The sequence below is a fragment of the Mixophyes fleayi genome, chromosome 3 (assembly GCF_038048845.1).
Source record: "Mixophyes fleayi isolate aMixFle1 chromosome 3, aMixFle1.hap1, whole genome shotgun sequence".
Taxonomy (NCBI): domain Eukaryota; kingdom Metazoa; phylum Chordata; class Amphibia; order Anura; family Limnodynastidae; genus Mixophyes; species Mixophyes fleayi.
The window spans coordinates 99964379-99982195 of NC_134404.1; the positions used below are offsets into that span (position 1 = coordinate 99964379).

A 17817-nucleotide genomic window follows, 5' to 3' on the forward strand; every position below is an offset into this window, starting at 1 on the left:
GCTATATAAGAAAAGGTATCTTAGAAATGATACCATAGTAATGGTGCATAAGGAATTGTGTTGAATCAATGTAGGAGAACCCGTCTACATATATATATATATATATATATATAATATATATATATATATATATATATATATGTGTGTGTGTGTGTGTATATATATATATATATATATATATATATATATATATATATATATATCATACTTGCCAACTCTCCCGGAATGTCCGGGAGACTCCCGCGTTTCGCGAGAGTCTCCTGGACTCCCGGGAGAGTGTGTGCAATCTCCCTGATCTGCCCACTTCCTATTGAAGTGGGCAGAATTCGGTTCAAACGCCGCGATTCACCTGGAGTCACAGCGTTTGGCCCAGCCCCCGCTGTAAAAATACTATTTGTACCATTGGAATTGCTAACCATGTTTTAATATATATATTCATATCTGTGTTTTTAATATGATTATGAACCACTTTATATTTTCTTGGCAATATTGATATTTTAATTTCTACATGTTAATAAAATTAGTTTGCTTGTGCAAAGCTTGAGTTGTTGAAATAGTATTTTTCCAAAGCTGTTCTTGGTATTGGTACAATTATTTAATTAACTTTATATGAATAGATAGGCAGATCTGAGCACTGCTGTTGTTGAAGGCTTGCAGAGTCTTCTCTGAGCTAAGCTGCTGTACAAGTATTTGCATCAAGTATGTACTTGCTACCGAGTTTTACTTACTATGATCCCCTCACCAGATCCATCAAGACACCATAAACCTTTAATGTTCCTGCCCCATTCTGCTCTATACTCTTACTACTTGCCTGTGGTAAACATACTGAGCAGCTGTCACTTGCTGTGTGTAACTACAGTGCGTTGTCAGAGCCCCTTCTCTGTCAATTTCCTCTTCAGTGGTGCATTGGAAGTACATAATATTCTGTTTTCATCTTAACTCCACCCAATACAACGTTTTTAATTTTGGGTTCAGTACAATAAATCTAAATCCCTTTGTACATTTATAAATAAAATGATTCTATCTTTAAATAACATAAGTTATTTTACTTAAATTATACATTACCTTTGTATTATATTTTACTCTGTTTTGCTATTATAAAACACCCTTCTAAGAGTTTATGCTTGTGTTTATGACATCTTCCTTGGACAGATTATAGTGTCTTGCTAAGTAACACTACAGCTATGTAGTACATGAATCTCTTCAGAGGAGTAAGATGAAATAGTCCAGTGTGAAGTCTCACTCAGCAGGTCATGTCTTGGAAGTAGTCAGCGTGTACGTTACACACCATGGAAATAGAACAATAAGGAGCATACGAAGCCAGAAGTCCTGCTGATTCCAGGAGAGGTTATATGGCTGTGTGTGTGTTCTAATAATTGTATAAATGGCATTTCCTATTGCTCTTATGCTACTTTCTGCCGATAGATGTACTGTATTAGGGAAAGATGTTTTTCTAGAAAGAACGTTTATTTTGATTGCCTGTCACACTGGGTGTGACTCACACCATGAATCAAATGACTACAATCCTCTGCCCAGCAAGAAAAACACAACTAAGTAACCCATAGCATAAACAATTTATAAGCTTCAGACAGCCTTAAGTGAACACTAAACCGCATCATTGGATTGTTCTAATAAGAACATTGAAAGTAAAATGTATTGTTCATTGTTACCCTGATATTCCACTGCGGCTCTGTTAAAAAGTAAAGAATTTTCAACACTAGTCAACTACAGACTCTCTTCCCATATATTTAGGACTGTGTCCTAATAGGATCTTATGTTGGCCAAAAATGCTTGTTCTGCAGGCATTTGCGTTACTGTGACATCACTGGCGATGCTCTTGAGTCAGCCAATCCACACTGTGCATTTCTGCACAGCAAGTCTGTCTGTCTGTCAGTCACTGTCTGCTTGTTTAGTTAGAGAACCAACTTCCTGCTAACATGGCATCCTGCTGTGGAGGAGTAAAAGACAACATGATGGATATATATTAAGAATAAACACTCAATTTATATGTATTATTTACCTCAGTAATACACAGCCATAATATATTAATTTCAAATAGCAATGTTACTGGCTTTTTAAGTGGTACTCTTAGATTGCTTAGTTAAGTATTCCATCCTTGCTTCAAATACTGCATTATATTTTACATATATAAACTAACATTGATAACACTGTTCAAAACTAAGGTGAGTAAAGTAGCAGTAAAACTACACGCAAATTAAATGTTGTGGTACAGTCGGCTGTTTCACATCGATGCAAAGATCCAGCCAGTTCAGCTTTTGTTTTGTAATTATCTGGAATGACCACTCTTGAATGTATTTGTATATTTGCATTTTACAGAATGTATAATCTATAAACAGATAGAGCTAAGATAACAATGGTCAATTCATACTGCTTGTGGTAGGGTTTGAATATTGGGAGTAACAAAAATGATAGCAGGAATTCCATGTTTAACACTGAAACCCAAATCCTGCCAGCGAAACGCGCAAACAACTTCAGTAATATGATCATGCTAGATACAGTCGCAGAAATCCATTTAAAAAGCAAATACAAATCAGCCAATACAATGACACTAATTGTGAATACAAAAAGACTTTCTATAAGGAAGAGGTCAAATAATATTTATTGTACAGAATTCATATTTGATATTCAATTTAAGCATTCGAGCAACATGGCTCTGAGCCCGGTAAGCATATTTATATTAAATATATTGGAGTTTCTGAAGCAAATAAGGGATCTTGAAATATGCAGCCTGGAAGTTTAAAAGGCAGGAAAAAAGTGGGACAAAGGGATGGAATAGTAACAATCATTAAATATTACCTCAGAGTAAAATGGAGAGCATGCACTGGAAAAAATCAGTATAACTGAAAGTATAGTGGATAACTAGAACAAATAGAGAATCCTTCATATTGAGCCCAGCCCACTCTGAGAATCTCAACCATCTGTATTGGTTAATAAAATGCTTATCTCACCTTACACAGAATTTTTTTTAGAATGTTTGTTTTTATGATATAAATTGACAATGACAATTATATTTTTATAACACTGTAGCTTGTTTCGTCAAATAAGTTTATTTTACAGCAAGCAAAAATATCATTAAATATTCCGGCACATAAGATGTAACTAGGATCAGGTATGAAGACACAAAAACAACTGTGTGAATCAGAGCACCCCTCGCGGAATACAGATTTGCTGCTATAACGTGTCTGATACTATGGCCACATGCACAAGCAACATTTTGTGTTGTGGGATGAAAAATTCTAATGAATTTCAAGGGATGGAGACTGGATATTTAGGAAGTCTTCCGGCTTTAGGAGTTGTCTTCAGATCTTTTTCAGTCCTATAAAATACCTTGATTTTACACCTCCTCTGGGCTGCTGCTGATAAGATCCGCCAGTACAGGCTAGACCATACATGCCAACTTTTAAAATTTCTCCCCCCGGAGAGAAGTCACATGTGACATGGGGTAGGAGGAGGGCATGGTGACATATTGGCACGTCACTATAGCCCTGTCCCCACTATAAAAAGCCAAAATTCACGGCATTGAATGCAGGGGGCGGGGCTTAATGACACGATTACGCCCCACCCCCTCCATTCACTGCTGTGAATTTCGGCAAATGTGGGAGTTTTGCCCACTCTTACGGGAGTCTGTAATTTGGGAGCCTCCTGGGAATTCGGGGAGAGTAGGCAAGTATGGGCTAGACATAGGCATATCCAGTATATAGTTCAGACTGTTAACAAATCTGAAAATACATTTTCAGCCTATTATTCAGTCAAGTTAGCCACATAAATGATTTACTAATCCTGCACAATAAATAGTAATACACTCTTTGTATTTAATGGAGGACATCATGTCTGTAGTTACCCTTTTCCTGCCTGCACACCCACCCCCATGCAGACTGCACTCACATCTTCATAATACTACAGCTACCATGGAACAGGAAGCAATGCAAGTCTACATTTAGCTCAGAGATTGCACAATAGAAATATTATAGACATATTAACAAATTCATGTGCTAATGCTTTATTACATAAATAATAATGTGACCTGCTCTATTTAATAATAGCTGTGTATGAAATTTTACTATTTATTGTTAACTATTCAGATGTGTCAAACTGCACCCTGTGCTCTAGTTATGTATCTGATGACAACTCAATAGTCAAATTCACATGGATTTTCCTCCAGGTATTAAAACACATCCCTACACTAACTGTTATACAACTGGAAAGTTCTAGGTCTTCCATACCTTAGATTACGGTGTCACTAGCAATGTCATCCTTCGCCATGTCTGACTGTGCGTGTCTGAGGCATATATTTCCTTTTTTGTTTTCTTTCAATTTGAGCTGCAGAAATGTTGCTTAAAAACATAATCTTTTCAGACTATTTATGTTAATAATCATGGCCAGTCTTAACAAATGCAAGGTGCTGTATGATATCCATTGTGGGGCTCCCCTATATCTATTGTCATGGTGGGTGGATAGACTGAGAGTGCGTGTCTTGTTCCTAACAGCCTCTGCCTGCCCTCCACCCCACTCTCCATTGCACACATTCCCTTCCCCTTAGTAGACCTGGAGAACTGCATGCTGGGTCTTCCATTTCTGTGAAACCAGCTTATCCTACCAGGCAAGACAGAATAACTTTACCAGGCAGGAGTGTGGCCCCAGGTAAGGTAGGTTGGTACTGCCACACCTCCGTAGCCGGAACATGGAGCAAAAGGAGAAGATCACTGTGTGGAGCGCAGATCCTATTGCTAATACAACCATTTCTTTTGTGAAGTAGTCCATGTATACTCTTATTTCATGTACAACTGTTACTAGGATTCAATGTCCAAGCATATATTATGGAGTTTAAGCTATGTGTGTGCTGGAGGTTTCATTAGACATCTATCAATTGAGTTTGAAAAGATAGTAGTCTGAGCCAGCAATGGGCAACAGGCGGCCCTCTGAGCCTTCCCCTGCGACCTCCAGCTCCTCCCTGCTTTATTGTCAGGTATGTTTGTTATAGCTGGTAACGTGTATATAATGCCTGCTGATATGTTATTACAGATAGGTGTTTGTTTCTTTAAATTTATTTTTTAACTTATTAGTAAGACTGATGGTAATATGCAGCCCTTTGGAATGTTAGAGGGCTGTATGATGTGTATTAGGCTGCTCATCCCTGGTCTAGACTCTCTCACACCCTTCCTTCACCCTTCAGTGTATCAATGTATCAAACCACAGCTTGGCAGACTTCCCTCTTAGTGTTTTACTGTGTTGCAACACTGTTGAAGATCCCTGCAAACTAGTAAACCCTTAGCTCAGCAGGTAAGCTGATTAACACACAAAAATGAATAATGGTATCTGCAGATAATCATGTTGGGCCTGATTCATTAAGGAAAGTTAAGTAAAAAAATTGAGTAAGTAGTCTCCTGGACAAAACCATGTTACAATGCAAGGGGTGCAAATTAGTTTTTTTTATTTTGCATATCAGTTAAATACTGACTGTTTTTCATGTAGCACACAAATATCAATTTCAGTGTACAAATAAGCTATCAAGTATTTGTGTGCTACATGAAAAAACAGACAGTATTTAACTTATGTGCAAAATAGAAAACTAATTTGCACCCCTTGCATTGTAACATGGCTCAGTTGGGCTCACTCTGGTTATACAGCTGGGTTCTAGTCTTGACAAATGGGCATTTAAAACTAAAACTTGGCTCATTCAGTGACACTGTACATTATATGTGGCTTTCATAACCTGATGATAAAGAATGACACAGACCAATAAGTTCTGACCCCCACACCAAAAATAAAGATTAACATCTCCTTGGGGGGTAACACTTCCTTTTAATACAGATAATTGCTTGTTAAGGTTGTAACAATGTTGGGTCATATAATATATACTTCCTGTGTTGATAATTTTACAGTTGATGAATACATGAGCTGCATAAGTCCATGTTAAAGTTTAGGACATTGATATGGGGTCATGTGATAATCTTAATAACTTTTCCACATTTTTCTACTTAATTAAAATAAAACAGTTTGCCTGAAGTCCATCTGTACATATATAGATACTTTATTGTTCATCTGTTTTGCTACTATTCCTGAACTTTACTACCATGACTGTTATGTTATCAGGACATCCTCGGTAGAAGGACTGTAACACAATACTTTTGGCTCCAAAGTGAGGTTCATCCAGACGCTCTTTAATGAACCGGACAGCTTCTTCATTGCTGAAAGCGTCCCAAAGCCCATCGGATGCCAAGATCATAAATTCTGGCTGCAGCTTGTCAAGGTCAAAGCTCAGGATATCGGGGTCTGAGATGATGACATTCAGATTTTTCAAGGGGTAATCCCCCAAGGAACGGGACATTGCCAAAATCCCTTGAACGCGCCAAGAGCCATTGAAACTGATGAAACCACCTAAAGATAAAAAAAAAACCAGGGTTATATACTAAACAGCAGCACAAGTGGGTCATTCCGTAAGTATAGTGAGTGCTCATTTGACAGATATGTGTATTTAAATATGGATTCTATCTGTGTTGTGCAATGGGCTGTAAGAACAGTCTTCTGGGGTGGTTACTAGATGCAAATAGTTTAGTGCTGTGCAAATTTCTGATATAGATTAATTATAAGGGGCATAATGGGATATATTGTAGGCATTCCCTTGTCACCTACACAGCCGTAATGTCAACCACATTGACCAGAGGTATTAAGAAGCCAGATCCCCATTGACGTTGAGTATGGTTTCAGTGTGCAACGGAAAAGACGTTTTTAAACACTAGAAAGCAGATTATATAAACTTTATTTTCTTACTTGTACTAGTTGTTTAACAAGGGATTAAGTTTGAAAGGATTGATATAACCATTGCACAATAATAATGTCTGAGTAAATATGTGATGCAGAGAGATGATGGTTGACATAACAATGATTAAATGGTGTGCATGTGCTTAGTCACATTATTCTCCACTGCTCAGTGCTTAATAAATGACCCTGTCTCTCTTGCATTTGTGAATTAAACAACTGTCTAAAGACTAAGTTTATGACCTCAACGTCCATCAACAATCTGAGAACCCCTATCAAAGTAAGTTACTACACATCTAGTGCGTCAGTCATGCATACATTCCTGGTGCTCTATAAAGGTAAGGACTGTACTCATTATGCACATCCTTAGGTGGGATGACAATTTACGATTTGGGATTGCAATATGCCCTCCTCAACAACATCAAGTCTGACTGTGTGAGTGCAGTCACTAAAATACCAGAACAATCCTGCATGTCATAGACTGTGGACCCTGTTACTGATTTTTTGCTGCCTGTTTTGATTTCTGCTTTGGCCTCAACCCTTGTACTATTTTGCATTCCCTACTGTCCTGTAATATTGCAGACCTCAGTTTATTTGACTAGAATGGGGAAATACCTGTCTATTTGAGTGGGTTGCTCTTTGTTCTATAAGTGAGCATCTAGAGCTTTGTCATTAAGTCCTGAGGGCAATACAGTACCAGTACACCTACATGCTTTATGGGGCAGATGATGGGTGAGAGGAGATGAGGATGGAGAGGTGATGGGAAAAGGTCCCGGGTGTTCATAAAGGTAAGTGAGATTTCAATAAACTAATATTGAAAAGTTTTTATATGCCTATTGATGAACCATATATTAATTACATTAGATTACATTTTGAGAGATATTTATTTAGAAAGTAGTATGATAAATAGTGATTATAATTGCCATTGCTAAGTTATTTGCAGTGTGTATTGCTATGTGGCCCATCAATCTAGTGCTCACCATGCACTTTACAAGCAGCTGACGTGCTGTCCATGTGTCCTAACGCAGCATCGCCTGAAAAGTGAATGCAATAGCCTAGTGTGAACAAGCTCTAAGACGTACTGTTGGCAGGTTCCAATCTTTTCTGACTGCTTCTGTTTTCAACATACAGTATACTCCTATACTCTACATAGGAACCAACCTACCAAACAAACAAATTTCTATCAGACTGACCTAGGCCCATGTTATTTTGATCACAGCATATACAAGTAGTACACTCACATCTTTGGGATGCTTCCTAATCCTCCAGGGAGTAATGCCACAAAATAAATGAGAAAAACATCATCCTGTGCATGATGGTTTTTAGTGTTTATGTGTTTAGGTCATTCTTAACTGCATATGAGGTTTTCAGGATTAAATGGATTTCGGGTTTGTTTGCTCAGTTATTAGGCTTTGTGCAATAGATATGTTTTATGTGTTTACTAACGTTTAATGCAAGTCTTCAATAAAACTGAATGCAAGACCTGAGGAAAATGTAATTGCAGAGTTTCCTATAAGGCTGTATGCACATGGGATCTGTGTGTTGTGCTCATCTCCCTGTGTTCAGCTCTGTGCTCACTTGTAAAAATGTGTCTATCTGAAGAGCGTTCATTCTCCTTGTGTCATACTCGCACTTCTTTCTTTAGTTGTAATTATATATTTTTTATAGAATTTTATTTCATGATAATCAAATGTCCAGCATGTAAGAATAACACAGAATAAAGAACAATGTAAGCAGTTTGAGTGCATTTGTATGACTTCTATATTATCTTGAATTGTATATATGATGAAATGGTATAATGTGTATAGGAAAGGATGTATAATGTATAATGTGTATAGGACAGGGGTGGAGAACATAAAACAGGACAAACCTAGGGAGTGTTAGATGAGAGACTAGGAAGTGACGTGTAACCTCTATGAATACAATACACCCAGACAATATTTAAAGAAAGAAAAGTGACATGTTCATAAGTTTTTGTTATGTAGGTCTTTGGAAAGGTTTATGAAACACTTGTATGTCATTTTATTTGTAAACAGTTTGGCACAATTACCAAATTTTTAACTTGGAGAATCAGGACAATGTGCAAGAGCTGCACGAATGTGGCAGCACATGAATGAGAAGGGGGCGTCATCACTTGTTATGGGGGCGTGTCTAGTGCTACAGACGCTCTGGCCAAACCCTTTCTGTCCCCTAAAACACCCCTTGAATGATACATGCACTGGTGACAGGTGCACACAGCACCCGCTCACTGCTCTTCTGCCAGCAGTAGTGAATGGGACATACCCTCCAGTTTTCTGGCCCGCGGGACAAACCTGTTCTAATCATAATGGCGGGAGAGAGTCCTGAAATCGGAACTGTCTCACCTAAATTGTGATGGTTGGGAGGTATGGTTTGGTGCCCTACACAATGGCATTGTCACCATTCTTCCCATGACCTAGAAATTGTCAGTGTTTTATTGCTAAGTAAGAATTATTAATGTAAGATTGAATAGTTCAGTATGTCTCTCTATAATGGTTATATATGTACAATATTTAACCAATGGAAACCGTTTTGCTTTGCATAAGCAATGTTTATTTTCCTACAGATGAGTCGTTGTTTAAGTGCACAGTGCCAGGTGTATAAAGTGGATCTCTCACTCACAAAGTGGAGGCAGTCATTATGTGGACTCAACAAATATAAATGCACCAGCAGGCAGTGATGTCATTATGGCACCAAGTGCAAAGTTCTTAGAAGATTAATTCATTAATATGAGGAAGGGGAGAAACTTTTTTGGTTTTATAATGTAAAAGCACCAATCTCTCACCTGGCTGCCAGCTGTGCTTAGTCCTAGGCCTACCCAAACATGGTGTCAGCTATTAATTTGATAATTCAGCTGTTGACATTGTTGTTTACAGGAGATAAATAAAATACTTTTATTCTTTTATAGGAGTAGAACAAGTGTGTGGTATACTTATAAAGATAAAACAAAGATTTCATATGCAATAGTAAAGAATAAAATGCATCATCTTGCTGACTAACAATTATGTTTAGAAAATGTTTTTAAAACAGCAAAATTTTGCCATTGTCATGATTAGCATTAAAGTAAAGCCCTCATCTCCATCTCACAAAGGCTTGTGTATGATTCAACCCACACAATGGACTTGTGCACAGCAAGTCTACAAAACTGTCACTCAAATTCTGCCTGCTAGATAAACACCTACCTCCTAACATGGCCATGCGCTAAAGGCGAGTGTCAGAGATGATAGCTAAGTGCCAGCATATCAGTTATTTAATGTATAACTCAATACAGTAATGTCAAATAGTGGATTTACTTGCTATTTAAACAGAGTTTTAAGTTATACATTTTAGTTTTTAGGTTTAGTTGTACTTTACAGTGTAGCCTGAACAAGTCAAATATTGACCCCGATCTTCAAACTATAAATTCATTCCCCGAATTATGTAGGATGAGTATTCTAAATGACAGCTCTTGGATATGAATAAAGAGTTTAGTTTATAGGACTCTTCTTGCAATGGATAATGAAAGTTTAAGCTTGTAATATGTATTCATGCAGACAGAATCTTACCAGCTCTCTTAATCCTCTTTCTTTCCTTTAGCTGATATGGTTTGTGATCGTGTGATAAAGGAATAGCGTTTCCGTCTTTGTCACACAAGACACCGCGTGAATCCCCAACATTTGCCACTGTGAGCTCTTTGTCAGATAACAATGCAATTAAACACGTGGTACCTGCGAGGATAAAGCAGAAACAATGTTGAGTCATAGAGTCCATCTGATCAGAAACACATTGGAGTTTACAGACAGTTTGAACTAGTCACCACTTGTATACACTAGTGAAAACTAAATAGGGTACAGTCAGCAGGCATTGATAGAGGGTTTAAGATTTTTGCTCTTTAGTCCTTTAACTCATGTTAACTCATGACTTATTATAATACATGCCTCCAATCAGTTTTCCTGTCTCCTGATTAGGGGCCCATAAATTTGAAATGAAAATCCATCATCATCATTTATTTATATAGCGCCACTAATTCCGCAGCACTGTAGAGAGAGCTCATTCACATCAGTCCCTGCCCCATTGGAGCTTACAGTCTAAATTCCCTAACATATACACACAGACAGACAGACAGACACACAGACTAGGGTCAATTTGATAGCAACCAATTAACCTACCAGTATGTTTTTGGAGTGTGGGAGTTTGGTAGTTGGGAAATATGTTTAATTCATGCCTCAAACATTTAGGTTCCAGAAGATGGGGCACAAAAAAAGGTACAGGGGAGTGGTCATGCTATGTGATCACATGGGGGGTTAGCACACCCCAAGGGGCATGCCTAGCTATCCTTCTGAAGAGCTTGGCTGCCCCAAGCCCTCCTATCCTCCCCCAAGAACACCCATCCATTTCCACATGCACCAGTGACAGGTGTCCATGGCACCTACTAGCGGAACACATCATCAAGCTGTCTTGGATTTGGGTCTATAGCGGAAGGTATGGTTTATACTGATCTATGGTCAATTCAAAGACTGTGCTTTCTGTAAATTATGTTCCATTACTCTGATCCTGCAATTCAAATACAATAAACTATGCAGCAATAATCAGTAAACACTAAAAAGGAACATCCCACAAATTATGTTTTTACACTATATTTGCAGTTCAGGCTTAGGCAACCTGTGCGGCTCCAACTGTTGTGGAACTACAAGTCCTAGCATGCAGGGCCAACCTTTGTGACATATTTCCTGAAATAAAGCAAAAAAACTATTCAACTGAGACTTATTTTGTTATCTTTTCAGTCTTATATTGTATGAGATTATACTTTTGGTAACCAACTGTTACATTTAAAAAAAGACTAAAATCTCCCCCAAAGATTTCCTGCATTATTGGTGCGCAGGCACTAAAGTTATTTAACTTGTCTCAGGAAGAGAATTGTAACAGATTTTAGCTTGTTTAATCTTCTACGATAGTAAATGGTAACTCATAATGACCAGAGGCATCTATTCATTTACCCTGTCCTGTGGGATATTACTGCTTATCTAATGCTTTTTGCTTTAGTGAATATCAATAGCTGCTGGCCTAGATAAGTGGTAAAGAGAAACACTTAGCCACTCCAAATAAGCCTGAGGTGGCAACGAGACTCAGACAGAACAATGAACGTTGGGATAAATGTGGCTTGTTCTACTAGTACACAGACGGTGATGAGCTGCTTGTGGGTACAACACAGAGATATAGAACACTGCAGAATGCCTCAAGTAGCAGGAAATATGACTCTAAGACCATCAACGTACTTTATTTTGGACACCAGGAGAACAGAGAATCTCCTATTAATAATTCACACTATATCCTTTTGTTGTGGTGCTTGTGCCTCTTGCAGCTGCTGATCATATCATTTGGAAACCATGGATTGTGTCTGCATCACTAAATCATGCCCCCAGCACATGGGCTGCTGGCAGCACTGCAACACCAATCTTTCACTGACTCTTTATTTAACAGATTATCCTTTACCCAAGCGCAATGCTTTTGTTTTTCAGGTTAACACTTTTGTGTGTGCTGTAAAGTTTTGCTCATGACAGTAAAGCTGTAGACGCTTCTGTTGGCTTCAACTTGCTTAAAAAGCGTTAAATAGATTTTTATACACAATAAGATATTTTTAACAGAGATTAAATAGGAGTGCATATGCTTGGTCTCAGCTTGTCTCACATTGCAGGTTTGGATAAGACAACAGCAGGACATCTGAATTTGTTTTGGTAGTGTCCTCTAGGCAGAGAGAAGAGAATGTTCATGGGAATTTAGACCATAGTTGCCAACTATCTATTATTGTTCTCTGGGAGATCCAGAGGAGGCTGTGGCGGGATGGCAGTAGGGGGCTGAGCGAGGCGAATCACGTCATTTTGGCCCTGCCTCCGCGACAAAAATCAACATTTTGTTGTGGGGGACAGGGCTAAAATGATGCAACTCACAGTGAATCGCTTCATTTAGGCTCGCTATGGGCAGGTGGTGGGAGAGTTGCGGGAGAGTGGGCAAGTATGATTTAGATTGTAAACATGCATAAATGTATCTAATTAATGCACAAGTCTTAACAATCCCTGTTTGGAGAGACATTATTTCCTTCTCGCCCATATAGCCATGGATCATTCCTTGGAAACTGTCCTTCTTTTGGGTCTGATGTATGGATCTTTATGACAATGGGTACATTTTTCACCTGATTCTGATTGGTTCCTAAATGTATAATTACTTTCACTCTGTATATTGTTCCATGATTTAAGAAGCTATTTATCAATCGTTGTCACATGGCGGTGATAGCAACTATTTTTTACTGTTGCTTATGGCAGAAATAAAAAAAATATTGTTTTGCCACAATTTCTCATTCAGATCTTGACGGGATAGCTCCAGTCCAGGCTAATCAGTAGTGCCTGGCCTCATCCTCGCTGTGAACGTTATATTTTCCTGGTCTGACCCTATTAAATTAACTGAGCATGAGTGGTGAAAGGTCTGCGCATGCTCAGTAGTTTTTTTTCTGCAGCCGACTTCTTTTCATTATTGTAAACAGATCCCAGCACAGAGTAAGTACTTTTATACGTGGTAACTGAAGAGTGTGCAATGTAATATATATATATATATATATATATATATATATAAAATATAAATGCTTAGTGGAGTGTGTTAGTCTGTCTGTGTGTGTGTGTGGAAAAAATAAAACCAAGCTGCAGCGCCACCTGCTGGGCGGAGTTATACACTGACCTACTAAATTCTTAGTGTGTGTGGAAAAAAAAATTCAGAAAGGGCTGAAATTTGGTATACTAAAATGTTTTTAATTTGTTAATTGTTAAAAGTGTTTATAAAGATTTAAAAAAAATATATATATATTTCTTGAAGGAGAAGTGACAGTTGGGAGTGGTTGGTGGTTGCCGGGGGTGACAGTGGGGAGTGGTTGGTGGTTGAGGCCTGGGCCATGGCCCAAATGCATGACAAGAACCTTTTTAACACCTTAAGTAGCTTGATTTGACTAGAATGCATGAGTATCATGCACGGGTTAACTTGTATATATATATATATATATATATATATATATATATATATATATACGCACACACACACACATATATATCCACCTTGCTCTTCTCTTTGGTTATAAACTCTGCAGGGAGGGAACCAGGGCAATGTAAGCTGCTCTTCATTGATATTCCAGAGCCTATTCGCCTTTCTTCTCTGCGAAAATTTAAACTTTCTGCCGCTTCATTAATAGAGCATTTTCACAGCCCCCATAGAGCTGTATGGGGCAGATATACATGGCGCAAATGGAGTTACCGCCGGTGATAGCTGGACACTGGAGCACAGCCTGGCATACAGCAGACTTGCTGAACATTTTTTTTAGCTAGGACCCCAAGTGTCAGTGTGTCATGTTTATGGGACTTCAAAACAGGCAGTTCCCAATAGGATGTAATGCATAAGTAATCAGTGGGGTCCCTGGGGCACAACTGCACACCTCTGATGCAGTGGTGGAGGGAGGGGGGCGATTGGGACATTTGCCCCCCTAGCAGCAATCTTCATCTCATTAAATTGCGATGGAGAGGTAGCAACAACAACACATTTGAAGACCTCTTTAAAGCTATCAATATCTGTGACTCCACCATCAAATTTACCTATGAACATGGCTTGCAGGAGATACACTACTTAGGTATTACAATAAATGGGGGCAAAACATGAAAGACCTAGTGATGCTCACGGATGTTACAAACATCAAATCATCTGAAATTATTAATAGATTTACAAAAGTACACACAGGTTGTATAACATGTCGGTATATGGAGAAAGGAAATACCTTTAAACATCCTTACTCAGGCAAAGAATACAAAATTAATTTTATCCTTCACTAATACATACGTAGTGTATATCATCATGTGCCCATGTGCCCTTTACTACGTGGGCAAAACATCTCGGCAATTCAAGGAAAGGATGGCTCTTCACAGATCAGCTATAAGAATGGCCATAGGAAAACACAACAGTGAACAACCAGTTGCTAGACATTTTCTGAATGCTAGACACAATATGGCTATGCTCGGGTATAAAATTATTGTCCATGTTCTACCATTGTTTAGAGGTGGAGATAGGGATAATAAATTAATGTAACTGGAATCTACTTTGATATGTCGCTTGAATACAATAGCTCCAACATGGGCTTAATGAGAATCACCTTCTAAATTGTTTCATGTAGATCTGGATGCATGCTCCCTGCAAAACTTCCCAGGCTCTTTTATCCAAGCCTTGGTGGTCTCCCATGGGCATGCATTCTTGAACATGCATTAGAATATTCATTAAATTGCGGTGGAGAGGTCCGATCATCAGTTGTGAAGGAGGGGCATGGCTATGCAAAATCGCTCCCCCTAAAAAAAAAGTCTACGTCTGCCCCTGCTCTGATGTACAGCACTGGCTGTATCTCTGCCAGCCAATTCCCAAGCTCCCAAAGCATGAGGCACATGCCTGTGCTGTCCTACACCTGCATACTTGTGGTGCCTGCTTAACTTTTAAAAATAATTATATGTATATATATATATATATATATATATATATATATATGTATCTATCTGTGTATAGTTGTGCCAGCTCAGTGACGACAGAAAGGAGGGGAGGAGCAAGTAGCCTACGGAGAAGGAATCAGGTCAGCTGTCTCTTCACGGATTCTCCTCCTCAGGGGCGGGCCAGAGAACTATACTTTTTTCATAATTAACTCAATCCATGGCTGGTGTTAACTAAAGGAGAAAAAAAAAATCATAGTGGCTAAAAGTTTTACTTTTCACAGCTTCATAAATTGACCATTTTTACCATTCCCATAGAGCTCTATGGAAGCAGGGTTAACAGGGTTATCCCTGGTGATAGCAGTGCATAATAGTACATAGTGTCATGAGTTCAATTCCCAACCAGGACCTTATTTGTGTGAAGTTTGTATGTTCTCCCCAGTTTCCTCCCACACCACATAAAATTGTATAGGGAAATAGGGAATTTAGACTGTAAGGTCCAATGGGCAGGGACTGATGTGAATGACAAATATTCTCTGCGCAGTGCTCCAGAATTGGTGGCACTATATCAATAAATGGTGATGATGATGATGATATGTCATGCAAAATAAGCAATGCTATTTGCTTGAGACATATACCTGAATTTTCTTATACTGCCTTTAAAATTGTCCCATACATTCCTTCATGCGTGATAACCTGTTATCACTAATAATGTACTAAGGGTCATTGTGTACAATTTTACCATCAAACAAAATACAGAGGGGTTAAGGATGCCATTATACACTATATTTTTATCTGTCAGACAAATCAAATCCTTTTACCAGCACATTGTTACTTACTACACATTATAACACATTATATATATCATCACCTGAGAGCAGCTGTGGAGAACAGCCACATTCTTGTTATTGTCTGATGGAAATAACGCATATCACTGGGTCTGATGATGGATGGTGATCACTAAGCCCTGTGTTGAAGGATAGATGTCTTATCACATAGTTGACAACTGTGCATTATCTATTTTACTTGTATGTCATGTATGATCTATTGAATTTAAAATATTATATAATCTCTGTATAATTGTATTATAATAATGTCAAGTGGTCGTGTCATGTTGGAGAAAAAGGTGGAGGCCCCCTTTCTATAGAGCAGTACATGTAAACTGCTTAGAGGCACTTACCTGAAAATAGAATGTCCATGGAAACTGTACTAAAATGATGTCAATGGCGGTGCAGCATGTCAGGGGATGAGCAGTCATATTTAATCAGAGCTCCTCCGGGATCTGTAACCCTTTATTACCCAATGCTGACTAACTGAACAGTATTAAACAACATGGCGCTAAAACTTCTCCATTGATGGCAGCAGTGGCTGGATGGCGTGCTCTAGAGCAGTCTCTAATCCTGTCAGTACCTATTCTGGTGGAGGACCTGTACTGTCACATGCAGCTTACTGCTAACCTCAATGTTAAGACGCCCTCCCCTCGCTAGACATGGGACTCTATGTGGCAGATCCTCAATGCTGCTTATATTAATTGGCTCCAAGCTGCTTTGGCAGCGACCCCCTTCTTTTTTCTCCTTTCAGGGGCTTGTCTTTATTGTTATTGGGACTCCTTCCCTTATTGTGGCCCTCTTAACATCGGGATTCACTTTCCCCTTTTATGCAGCCATGCTCTGAGGTAATTGCTCTGCCAAATCTGTCCCATTACTCATATTGTCTCAGTCATGATGTACTTTGGCCCCTCGTGGCAGGAGGCCACGGACCCACTTCCAAATTTGCTGGGGGGATCCCGGGGCCTCCTCCCCTCTATCCCTGGCTGTCACTCTCTCCCCACACACCTACTGATCAGCTCCTACCAGACTAATGCAGTTTCTGGTGTGTCTCCTCTAGCTCCAAGTGCTAGGGTCATACATTCAGTCACAGGGAGGTGCAAATATCAATGCCATGGCCTTATCTGTGAGGAGTTTGTATGTTCTCTCCGTGTTTGCGTGGGTTTCCTCCGGGTGCTCCGGTTTCCTCCCACACTCCAAAAACATACTAGTAGGTTAATTGGCTGCTATCAAATTGACCCTAGTCTCTCTCTCTCTCTCTCTCTCTCTCTCTCGGTCTGTGTGTGTATATTAGGTTTTTTAGACTGTAAGCTCCAATGGGGCAGGGACTGATGTGAGTGAGTTCTCTGTACAGAGCTGTGGAATCAGTGGCGCTATATAAATAAATGGTGATGATGATGCCAAATGCTCAGTTATGTTAATCTTACTGACAGCATGCCAATGTTTTACATAATTTTCACAAATGTAACTAAATTTGCCTATTTAAATTTGTTAGATATTATATGTGCCTACTGGACTGGACACTCGCTCGTATATAGTGGATAAGGTGAACATCAGAAGCCTCATTTTTTTTATTTAAAAGGGCCACACTTAATTACCTAATAACCAGAGCATAGTATCATTTGATGTTGCAATAGACACATTTATTTGGGTAAAATGCACTTGTCTGGAAAGGGCCTTGTATGGCCCAAATGTTTCATGCAACCTAG

The 17817-nt window shown here is 38.9% G+C and overlaps 1 protein-coding gene across 1 annotated transcript in view; it reads right to left on the reverse strand.

Moving 5' to 3' along the window:
- Positions 1 to 5761: 5761 nt before the first annotated feature.
- The window catches only part of PPM1L (protein phosphatase, Mg2+/Mn2+ dependent 1L), a 180867-nt gene continuing 168811 nt past the window's right edge, over positions 5762 to 17817 (reverse strand). Inside the window, exons 3-4 of the mRNA XM_075202073.1 lie at positions 10344 to 10505; positions 5762 to 6399 (exon numbers count right to left, since the gene is read on the reverse strand). Of these exons, the coding sequence (XP_075058174.1) occupies positions 6053 to 6399; positions 10344 to 10505 (509 nt within the window). The 3' untranslated portion in view covers positions 5762 to 6052. The remainder of the gene's footprint in view (positions 6400 to 10343; positions 10506 to 17817) is intronic.